This window comes from Scyliorhinus canicula, chromosome 8 (assembly GCF_902713615.1).
Source record: "Scyliorhinus canicula chromosome 8, sScyCan1.1, whole genome shotgun sequence".
Lineage (NCBI taxonomy): Eukaryota > Metazoa > Chordata > Chondrichthyes > Carcharhiniformes > Scyliorhinidae > Scyliorhinus > Scyliorhinus canicula.
This window is the reverse complement of record NC_052153.1, coordinates 165,851,005-165,863,417: the sequence shown is the minus strand read 5'-3', so window position 1 is coordinate 165,863,417 and position 12,413 is coordinate 165,851,005. Positions and strand designations below refer to the sequence as shown.

The following is a 12,413-nucleotide window of genomic DNA, read 5'->3' as shown; positions in this document are numbered from 1 at the left end:
CGCTGTATCACTTCGCGGGGCGGCTGAGGGGCATCCCGGCCCGCGCATGCGCGGGTTTCGCGCAAATGCGCGATGACGTCATCCGCGCATGCGCGGGTTGGAGTCTTCCAATCCGCGCATGCGCGGCTGACATCATATGACGCGTCAGCCGGCGCAAACTCTGGCAAGCGGGCTTAACGAAATTCGTTAAGCCCGCGATGCCAGAGTTTACGGCGGCGGCATGCTAGCCCCGACCGGGGACCAGAATCGGTTCCCGGTCGGGGAGGGGGGGGCTGGCATCAAACCCGCCCGGATTTGACGCCAGCCTTACGATTTCTCCCCCTCTGGGAGAATCGCACCCATGATACCTCAACAGAATTGGGACCATTGTGCTCGCTATGAGGTTTAATGTGGGTTGTCAGGATGATCCACACCAGTAGCAGAAGAGTGGAATAGGGTGCACTAAGGAATGAGTTTTTTTGGATAGCACCAGAGCAGACGTAGGTCCATATTATCACAGAATTTACAATGCAGAAGGAGGCCCTTTGGCCCATCGAGTCTACACTGGCCCTTGGAAAGAACACCTCACTTAACTCGATTCCATCCCAGTAACCCAGTAACCCCCCCCACAGGCCCTTTGAGCCTGCTATGTCATTCGATAGGATCACGGCTGATCTGATTGCAATCTTATCCTCACATTCCTGTCTACCCACTGATAACCTTTCAGCCCCTTGTTAATTAAGAATCTATTTAGTTTGACCTTAAAAATATTCAAAGCCTCTGCTTTCTTTGCCTTTTGAAGGAGACAGCTCCAGAGACTCACGGCCCCCTGAGAGACAAAAAATTATCTGTATCTCTAAAAGCAAATATGTAGGCAAACCTCTGAATAGAGCAGGAACAATAGAGCAGGAACAATAGGAGTTTTAACTACCCCAATATTAACTGGGATAATTTTGGTAATAGTAATCATAATTCATTTAGTTTTACCACAATCATGGAAAAGGATAAAGATAAAACAGGAGTTAAAGTTCTAAATTAGGGAAAGATCGATCTTACTAAGCTGAGGAGTGATTTAACAAATGTGAACTGGAAACAATTGAAGGTATATTGGTGTCAGAGAAGTGGGAGGCTTTCAAGGAGATATTCAAGGGGAGATTGAAGGGGTTCAGGGTAAACATGTTTCCACAAAGGAAAAGGATGGGATGGCCAAGTCTAGACCCCCTGCATTTCAAGGAACTTACAAGTTAGGTAAGTCATAAAAGAAAAGCTTCTGGCAGACACATGAAAAGTCAATACTACAGAAAGTCAAGAGGAATATAGAAAATGGATGGGTGAAATGAAAGGAAATTAGGAAAGCAAAGACAAAGCATGAAATAATGTTGGCAAGCAGAATCAAGGAGAAATCAAAGATGTTTTATTAAGACATTAAGTGTAAGGAAATAACTAAGGAAAGAGTAGTGTCATAAACGGTAGCACGGTAGCATTGTGGATAGCACAATTGCTCCAGGGCCGCAGGTTCGATTCCGGCTTGGGTCACTGTCTGTGCGGAGTCTGCACATCCTCCCCGTGTGTGCATGAGTTTCCTCCGGGTGCTCCGGTTTCCTCCCACAGTCCAAAGATGTGCAGGTTAGGTGGATTGGCCATGATAAATTGCCCTTAGTGTTGGGTGGGGTTACTGGGTTATGGGGATAGTGTGGAGGTGTTGACCTTGGGTAGGGTGCTCTTTCCGAGAGCCGGGGTAGACTCGATGGGCCGAATGGCCTTCTTCTACACTGTAAATTCTATAAAAGACCAAAAAGGTAACCTATATGCAGAGGCAGAGGATGTGCGTATGAATACTTTGGAGGAGGAGGGGGGATTTTCTGCTTCTTATTTGGGTGGCTGGGATCGGTGGCAGGAGTGGGAAATCCGACGGCTGGCCCATAAAGCGATTTATATTGGCAGGACTTCCCGGATTGTCCCAGCAGCTGCTCGGATACAGTATCTGGGGCAAGTGGCAGGGGGATGTGTCGGGGGGTGGGGGTGGGGGGTGTCCATGCTGTTTTACTCGCCCACTGCCACACTCTGCAAAAAAGTGTGGCTGCCTTCAGGAAAGAGGGGACAATGTAGATATTGTAGTAAAGGAGGAAGAGTGTGAAGTGTTGAATGTGATGAACATGAGAGAGGAAATATTAAAGGGATTAGCACCCGTGAAAATGGATAACTCACCAGGGCCGGGTGAAATATACCCCAGGCTATTAAAAAGAAGTCAGGGAGGAAACAGCAGTGGACCTGACCTTCATTTTCCAATCCTCGCTGGATACAGGTATGGTGTCAAGCGGATTGGTGATTGGTGACCCTTTCACCTTTACTTAAAACGGGAGCAAAGGATAGACTGAAAAATAACAGGCCAGTCAGTCTGATCTTGGTAATGGGAAAATGATTGCAATCACTTCCGAGGGGCAAGATAAACGCTCCCTGAAGTTTCACTGATGAAGGAGTGGCATTCCGAAAGCGCGTGATTTCAAATAAACTTGTTGGACATTAACCTGGTGTTGTGGGAATATTTAGTTTAGCAGAGAGGTCAGTGGCTAGGGTGAATAGATTTAAAATGATTGTTAGAAAGATTAAAGGGGAGATATGAATAAACTATTTCACCAAGATGGTTATAGAGGTCTGGAACTCACTGCCTGAAAGGGTGGGAGTGGCAGGAACCCTCAACTCATTGAAAAGTTGTCTGGGTATGCACCCAAGATCCCATAACCTGCAGCGATACAGACCGAATGCTGGAAAGTGGGATGAGGCTGGGTGGCTTATTTCTTGGCCAGCGCAGACATGATGGGCCGAGTGGCCTCTTTCTGTACCGTAAACATTCTCTGGTTTCACAATTCTACAATGCCTGTATCTAAATGCAAAGTGTGGTGAATAAGGTTGGTGTGCCATTCATGCAAATAGCCATGTGGAAAAACGATAAAGCGGCAAAAATGGAAGCTTGGCTTAAAAGTGGGTGATTAAATAGCCAAGGACATAAGATATGCAGAAAAAATAAGGTAGGAGGAAGGGAGGTGGAGAAGACATAAAGTTAGCACAGATTTTCCAACAAGGGTCTCAGAATAATACCTAACAACTGAATCAGCAAATATTTAGTTTAAGATATCTGGAGGCACTATGTTAAACTGAATGTGGACTACGTGATTGCACTTTTAACGTGTTAAAATTAATTTAGAAATCATTTAATACTGAGGACAATACATACTTTCCCCATGGTTCGTCTGGAGTTGCAAATACTATCACATCAATAGGGAGAGTCAGCTTGAAGTGGATACGAGACATGTTGTTGCGCTGGATAACAATTCCTGTTTGATTGTGATCTCCATGTGTTTTCACCTCAAAAAAAATCTGCAGGTTTATTACTTTCTGAAAGTCAAAAACAGTTATTCTAGAATTAATAAAATTGTTAAAGGTTGTAAGGTTTTTTCAGTTTACAGAGTAATAGAACACAAGGTCCAGGATTAGAATAATAATAATCGTTATTATTGTCACAAGTAGGCTTGCATTAACACTGCAATGAAGTTACTGTGAAAAGCCCCATGATGCCTCACTCCGGCGCCTGTTCGGATACACTAAGGGAGAATTCAGAATTTCTAATTTACCTAACAAGCAGTTTCTGCATCTCTTATTCTCCATTCGTAAGCTCAATCTTCCCCATCTGCCTGGAGTTCCCAATGATTCTATTTTTCCTCTTCATCCCCATTTTATTTATCCATTGCCTATTCTTCCTCCTTCCAGTTCATAGAGTGAGTCCTGGTGATTTGCCCCTCATCATAGTTCTATTTTCAGAATTTTTCGAAGAATTGTGTTCTGTGGGTGCTTTTCAAAGAATTTTACAACTTGTCCTGGAAACCCAGCTCCTAAGATTTCTCCCCTTCCTTCTTCATCAGTTGTTCATAATGGAGCCCCAAAGGAGCGGCCAGCAACATATGGGGCAAAATTATAGCGCAAGAGAGGCTGACCTTGTGTGACTTCCAGTGGAGAGAATAATTCAGATTTGTAAGAAAGAAAAGGCAAACAGATTTCAGTAAATCTGCCCTTTCAGAATTTGCTCATATTAAGATGAATATAGCTTTCTCTGGACTCATCAGGAGCACCATCATTGCACTGCTGCCTCACAGCTCAAGGGACCCGGGTTCAATCCTGGCCTTGGGTGGAGTTTGTGCTTTTTCCCTGTGTCTGGGTGGGTTTCCTCCAGGTGCTCCTCACACATTCCACAGATGTGCAGGTTAGATGGATTGGCCATGCTACAAATTGACCCTAAGTGTCCAAAGATGGTCAGGTGGGGTTACGGGGATAGAGCGGGACCTGGGTGGAATGCTCTTTCAGAGAGTTGATGTCCATTCAATGGGCTGAATGGCCTCCTTCTGCACTGCAGGGATTCTATGGAAAGGAATAATAAACTATAAATCAGAATGATCATTATTAGTATGCAATCCAAAACGGTCTTCCCAATTGTTCACCAGAAAAAGGTGAGAGCCTGACAACTTTTTGATACATGGAAAAGTAGAAAATAGGAGGAGTAGGCCTATTAGCCTCCTTGAGCCTACGTCATCACCCAGTGTGGTTTTGGCTGATCCTCTATCTCAATGACATACTTCCACTTTCTTCCCGTACTGCTGGACATCCTAGGAGTCCAGAAATCTATCTATTTACTTCTTAAATATATTCTGTGATTTGGCTTCTACAGCATTCTGTGGTCGGGAAGTCTGCAGGTTCACCACCCTCTAAGTGAAGAGATCATCCTCATCCCAGTCCTAAATGTCCTATTTGTACCCTGAGGAGGTGACCCCCCTTGTTCTAGAGCTTCCAGTCAGAGGAAACAACATCTCTGCATCTAGTCTGTCCCACCCTGTCAGAATGCTATACTTTTCAGTGAGATTCCTTCTCTTTATTCTAAACTCCAATGAGTACAGGCCCAGTCGACCCAATCGCTCCTCATACAAAAATTCAGCCATCCCAGGAATTAATCTGGTGAACCTTCACCGTTCTCTGTCTATGCAAGTACATCCTTTCTCAGGTAAGGGGACCAAAACTGCACACAATACCCCAGGTGTGATCTCACCAAGGCCCTGTACATCTGTAGTAAGACATCCATGCTGCTGAACCCAAGTCCTCTTGCAATGAAGGCTAACCTTTGCCTTCCTAACTACTCACTGCACCTGCATGCTTGCTTTCAGTGACTGCTGTACAAGGATATCTAGGTCCATCATCCATATTTCTCAATTTACCATTATTTAAATACTACTCTGTCATTCTGTTTTTCCTACAAAAGTGGACAACTTCACACTTGTCCACATTATACTTGTCTAAATTGGCTGAAGCCTCTTTTAATCTTTATCACCACTTATATTCCCACATCAAGGAGCCCCAGCTAAACTGGAGTCAATGGGAACAGGAGGAAAACTCTTCCCTGGTTGGAGTCATATCTGGAACAAAGGAAAATGGTTGTGGTGGTTGGAGGTCAGTCATCCTAGCTCCAGGATATCACTCAGGAGTTGCTCAGGGTAGTGTCCTAGGCCCAACCAGCTTCAGCTGCTTCATCAATGACCTACCTTCCATCATAATGTCAGAAGTAGGGATGTTTGCGGATGACTTCACAATGTTCAGCACCATTTGTGACTCCTCAGATAATGAAACAGTTCATGTCCAAATGCAGCAAGACCTGGACGATATCGAGGCTTGGGTTGACAAATGGCAAGTTACATTCGCGCCACCCAAGTGTCAGGCAATGACCATCTCGTACAAGAGAGGATCTAACCATCGCCCCATGATATTTAATGGCATTACCAATCCTGAATTCCCCACAATCAACATCCAGGGGGTTACCAGTGATCAGAAACTGAACTGGACTAGTCATATTAATACTGCAGCCTACCACCGCAGGTCAAAGGCTCAGAATCCTACAGTGAGTAACTCACCTCCTGACCCCCAAAAGCATTTCTACCATCTACAAGGCACAAGTTGGGAGTGTAATGGAATACTCTCACTTGCCTGGATGAGTGCAGCTCCATCAACAGTCAAGAGGCTCAACACCATCCAGGACAAAGCAGCCCACTTGATTGCTCCTCCTTCAACAAACATTCAAACCTTCCACCACCGATGAAAACTGGCAGCCATGTGTACCATTTCCAAGATGTACTGCAGTAATTCACCAATGTTCCTTAGACAGCACCTTCCAAATCCACAACCACTGCCTTCTAAAAGGACAAGAGTAGCAGATAGCTGGGAACCCCACCACCTGGGGTTTCCCCGCCAAGTCACTCACCACCTTGACTTGGAAATATATCGCCGTTCCTTCGCTGTCGCTGGGGCAAAATCCTGGAACTCCCTCCCTAACAGCACAATAGGTGTACCTATACCTGAAGGACTGCAGCGGTTCAAGAAGGCAACTCACCATTTTCTGAAGGGCAACTGTGGGTGGGCAATAAATGCTAGCCTAACCAGCCACACCTGCATTCCATAAATGAATTTAAAAAAAGTTTTGTGGCATCTGCAAACTTGGAAATGTTACATTTGGTTTCTTCAACCAAATTGTTGTGAATAGCTGGGCCTAAGCACCAATCCCTCACTAGTCACTGCCTGCTCATTTATTTCTACTATATGTTTCCTGTCTGCTAACCAATTGCAATTCATGCCAATATATTATTCCCAATTTCACACGCTTTAATTTTGCACACTAACCTCTTATGCGGGACTTCTATCAAAACCTTTCTGAAAATCTAAATACATCACATCCATTGGTTCCCACTTATCTATTCTATTAGTAACATCCTCAAAAAAACTCCAATTGGTTTGTCAAACATGATTTCTATGTTGACTTTGTCTAATCCCGTTGCTAGTTTCCAGGGCTGGGATGTTGTGCTGCCGTTTGCGATGCGTAAAGCGTAAATTGTGACAGGGATGCAAAATATCACAAAGACCAAAAACAAGAATTATGCCGATGGGATTTCCAGAGAATTTGCCCCCACCTACTCACCAATCTCAAACAGGGTTCTCTCTATGCACTGTCAGGAACCCAATTTGTGTTCAATAACATTTTATTCTTGGGCTTCTCTGCAGCAATCTTACATATCAGGACAGTGCCAAAAATGAAAGGATTTCTAAAAACGGGAACTTGGTGAGCTCAGCTCTGAGTGAGTTTAGAGGTTATAGCACAGTTTTCTATGGACCACTAGTGAGGAACTGAGGATCGAGGGCACTTGCAAGTTTGAGGGGGCACCAGTATTGGGTCTCAGGGTTGACGGGGCACTGGCATTGGAACCTGAAGTTGAGCGGGGCATTAGCACTGGTCTTCGGGGTTGAGAGGGGTGCTGACATTGGATCTTGGGTAGATAGGTCACGGTCATTGTGTCTCAGGGTTGAGGGGCACTGTAATTGGGGCTCATGGTTGAGATGGGTACTGGAATTGGGTCTCGGGCATGAGGGGGCACTGGCATTGGGTCTCAAGGTTGAGGGGGCACTGGAACTGCGTCTCAGGGTTGAGAGGGGCACTGGAATTGGGGCTGAGGGTTGAGGGGGCACTGGGATTTGGGCTCAGGGTTGAGAGGTGTACTGGAATTAGGTCTCAGAGTTGAGGTGGCACTGGAATTGGGGCCCAGGGTTGAGAGGGGGGGGCACTGGAATTGGACCGCGGGATAGTGTCAACAGAAAGGGGGAGGAGTTGTCCCCTGAATCAGGGAGAATTCATCGCTCACGCATTCTTGGGAGGACCCTGACAGTGGGGAAGGGAAGCCTGGTCTTGAGTGTTGGGTGGGTTTCCAATACACTCAGACTAGAATTCACTTATGTGCGGTGTGTGGGGGTGCCTGCGAGTTCATGACCATGTCAACTCAAGTGGAGAGATATGACAGCAATGAAATTTCTTTTGCATGTGAGATCATTTGGTCATTCAGCCAATAGTCTATTAACATTTCTTCAGTCTGACATGTAAGTTAATTATGCCCACTAACTCACCACTGATCTGTGTGAGTGCCAGTTAACCCTTGGCACACTGACAATGGTCTTGGTGTTCTCCCTCCTCTGTGTGTGCCATGGTTTTCATTCACTATTCTCCAAGAGGACCAGCGCCTGCACCATCTCCGAAAGAGGGCAAGGGCAAGCAGGCTACGCGGAACAACCAGATCCATTAGGTATGGTTGCTGCAGCTTCCTTACAACTGGCCCTTCCCCCTGACAGGGTAGTGTGCTGGGCCTTAGAGTGGACCCACGGACAAATGCCTGCACCTTGTATGGGAGTCCAGGAGATAGGAGGATTGCCAAAGCTGCAGCCACTTGGTCAGGCTGAGTGGGAAAGGGTGGTATGGAGTCTTGTCCATTCTGGGAGATTGTGAGGGTAAAGGTCTTCAATGTAAGGCCGGCACATTCATCAGTGTCCATCAACATGCTTCCGCCAGAGGTAAATGGGAAATGGTCAATCCTTGGAAGTGAGACTTCACAGTTAACTCTGTTTCCTTCCCTTGCATTGACAAGTGCGAAAGAGAGATGGAGCCTGTGGATCTGGCTATCAATTTTCCACAGCATCGAGAGGAGAGAAGTCAACAGAGGCATCTGGCTCTCCAGAGACAGAAACAGAACTCTGAGGAGGAAAGGGTGACAGGACCTTCTCCGCTGCTATAGAAGAGATCCCAGAGAGTAGCTGTTGAATTTTAAACTGCACCTAATCCTCAAGCTTGCAACTTTTCCGAGCAATTTTATATGATTCCTCTTTGAATCTAATACAATCCTTAATTTCTGTTCTTAGCCATGGATGGGCCGCTTTTCCTCTTGTACTTTTATGCCAGAAAGGATTGTGTAACTGTTGCAAGTTCTCCAATCTATTGCACCCCTCATACCTGAGTAGTTTACTTTGTTTACATTTTGGACCCTAGTTTTGGATTGGATTTCTATCCTAATGAAGAATTCTATTATGTTATGGCCACTCTTCCCTAAAGAACCCTGCACAACAAGATTATTTTGACTGTACATTACTAAATCTACGATAGCCTGTTTCCTAGTTGGTTACTCAAAATACTGGTTTATAGTAAACATCTTGTACACATCAGGAATTTATCAGTCATGGTAGTATTGCTACTTTGGTATGTCCAGTCAATATGCATATTAAGGTCACTTATGATTACTGTGGCAACTTTGCAATTGGTTTGATTAGCAGACAGGAAACAGAGAGTTGAAAAAAATGGGTCTTTTTCAAATGGCTGACAGTGAATAGTGGGGTCCCTCAGGGATCAGTGCTTGCACCCCAACTATTCAAAATATACCATAAGAAAGCCATAAGAGACCGCATAGCTCAAACAATCCACTGTTTGCAGCAAACTACCCAGCCTTCAGAACAGCGACCACAACACCACACAAGCCTGCCATGGCAATCTCTGCAAGACGTACCAGATCATCAACATGAGTACCACCAGTACACGTGAGAACACCACCCACCAGGTACATGGTACATACTCGTGTGACTCGGCCAATGTTATCTACCTCATACGCTGCAGGAAAGGATGTCCCGAGGCGTGGCACATTGGCGAGACCATGCAGTTGCTGCGACAACGGATGAATGGATATCGTATGACAATCGCCAAGCAGGAATTTTACCTTCCAGTCGGGGAACACTTTAGCAGTCAAGGGCTTTCAGCCTCTGATCTCCGGGTAAGCGTCCTCCAAGGCAGCCTTCAGGACGCACGACAACGCAGAATTGCCGAGCAGAAACTGATAGCCAAGTTCCGTACACAAGAGTACGGCCTCAACCGGGACCTTGGGTTCATGTCGCATTCCATTCACCCCCCACCATCTGGCTTGGGCTTGCGAAATCCTACCAACTGTCCTGGTTTGAAACAATTCACACCTCTTTAAACTGAGATTACCCCTCTCTCTGGATCTGTAAAGATTTAATTACCTGCAAAGGCTCGCAAACAAAGTATCGTATCATCTTTGACTTTGTCTATATATGTTTCTGGAACCTACCTCTTCATTCACCTGAGGAAGGAGCAGTGCTCCAACAGCTAGTGATTCGAAACAAACCTGTTGGACTTTAACCTGGTGTTGTAAGACCTCTTACTGTGCTCACCCCAGTCCAACGCCGGCATCTCCACATGATGGCTACCATCGACACTGCAAACTGCTCAAAGTGGAGAGCATCTCCAAGAAGATCGCACATATAGACACTGACATTAAGTTTCTACAAAGACGCAAGAAAGCTGCCAAGATCCCGAAAGGGCTACAGATCACAAACCCACTCAAGTCGACCTACAACACAGACTACGCTGAGAGACTCTACCGTCGCACCTCTCTCACACTCCACACCCACCTCGTACACCAGCTCTACAGCAGACGCCGCAACCTGGAACCCAAGATTGAGTCCATATTCTCAATTTGCACTCAGGACGCAGCAGACCAGCTGCGGAACACCGCCAAACAGATGAGGCAACAGTACTACGCCACCTATATGCATACCAAGAACAGGAAGCTTGAGAAACCCGGCATCACCACCAGCAGCAACCAAGCTGTTCCCAGTACCACAGTAGAAAACAATACAGGGAAATCTATTGTCAACTTGTCGGATTACACACTTCAACCAGACAAAATCAAAGTCCTCAGCAGAGGGCTCAATTTCTGCACCACCACCAAAATGGACCCCATCAGTCTCGCGGCAGACACGGAGGAATTCATCAGGCGAATGAGGCTCCGGGAGTTCTTCCACAGACCACAAGAGGCCGACAGCGAACCCAACGAGACAACCAATAAATCGGAACAGCAGACCGAGAGATCTGCAACGTGGCAAGTGAATAGGAAACAACATCCTGGTAATCATTCTCTGAACCCTCTCCAAAGCCTCCACATCCTTCTGGTAGATTGGCGACCAGAACTGTGCGCAATATTTCAAGTGCAGCCTTACCATGGTTCTATACAACTTTGATTTGATTTGATTTCATTTGATTTATTGTCACATGTACCGAAGTACAGTGAAAAGTATTTTTCTGCGGCCGAGGGAACGTACACAGTATGTACTTAGTAGACAAAAGAATAATCAACAGAGAACATTGACAACTGCAGCATGACTTGCCAGTTTTTATACTCGATGTCCCGTCCAATGAAGGCAAGCATTCCGTATGCTTTCTTGACTACCTTGTTCACTTGTGTTGTCACCTTAAAAGATCTGTGGACTTGTATGCCCAGATCTCTCTGACTTTCTATATTCCTAAGAGTTTTGCCATTTACCATATATTTCCCCTCTATGTTAGCCCTACCAAAATGCGTCACCTCACATTTGTCTGGATTAAACTCCATTTGCCATTTCTCTGCCCAAGTCTCCAACCTATCTAAGTCCTGCTGTATCCACTGACAATCCTCAACACTATCTGCCACTCAACCAACCTTGGTGTCATCCACAAACTTACTAATGAGACAGGCTACATTTTCCTCCAAATAATTTATGTACACTACAAACAACAGAGGCCCAAGCACCGATCCCTGTGGAACACCACTAGTCGCAAACTTGCATTCAGAAAAACACCCTTCTACTGCTACCCTTTGCCTTCTGTGACCGAGCTAGTTCTGTATCCATCTTACTACCTCACCTCTCATCCCATGTGACTTCACCTTTTGTACCAGTCTGCCATGAGACACCTTGTCAAAGGCTTTACTGAAGTCCATGTGAACAACATTCACCGCCCTCCTCTCATCAATCATCTTTGTCACCTCCTCAAAAAACTTGATCAAGTTAGTGAGGCACGACCTCCCCTTCACAAAACCACGCTATCGCTAATGAGTCCATTTGTTTCCAAATGGGTGTAAATCCTGTCCCTGAGAATTCTCTCCAATAATTTATCTACTATCAATGTGAGGCTCAACATTCAATAGTTTCCAGGATTATCCCTGCTACCTTTCTTAAACACCGGTACCACATTGGCTATTCCCCACTCCTCTGGAATCTCATCTGTATCCAATGAGGATACAAAGATGTCAGTCAAGGCCCCAGCAATTTCCTCCCTTGCTTCCTTCAGTATTCTGAGGTAATTCCCATCCGGCCAAGGAGACTTGTCTACCTTAATATCTTTTAAGACCTAATACCTCTTCCTTTTTGATGTTAACATGATCCAGACTGTCCACACACTGCACCCAAAATCATTTACTGCAAAGTCCTTTTCTTTGTGAACTCTGATGCAAAGTACTCATTTAGTACCTTGCCCATTTCCTGTGGCTCAACATATAGATTCCCCCACTGTCCTTAAGTGGTCCAATCCTTTCCCTGCTTTTTACATATGAATAAAAAGCCTTCGGATTCACCTATAATCCTACTTGCCAAGGACTTTTCATGACCCCTCATAGCCCTCCTAATTTCCGGCTTCAGTACCTTTCTTTATACTCCTCAAGGGTTTCGACTGTCCCCACCCTTTGGACCATTCAAGAAAG

General features: G+C 45.5%; 1 protein-coding gene across 1 annotated transcript in view; it reads right to left on the bottom strand.

Annotated features, from left to right (window-relative positions):
- LOC119970025 (ufm1-specific protease 2-like) overlaps nucleotides 1-12,413 on the bottom strand; it is a 116,596-nt gene that overhangs the window by 66,926 nt on the left and 37,257 nt on the right. The window contains exon 5 of the mRNA XM_038803972.1: nucleotides 3,215-3,375. Coding sequence (XP_038659900.1) covers nucleotides 3,215-3,375 — 161 coding nt within the window. The remainder of the gene's footprint in view (nucleotides 1-3,214; nucleotides 3,376-12,413) is intronic.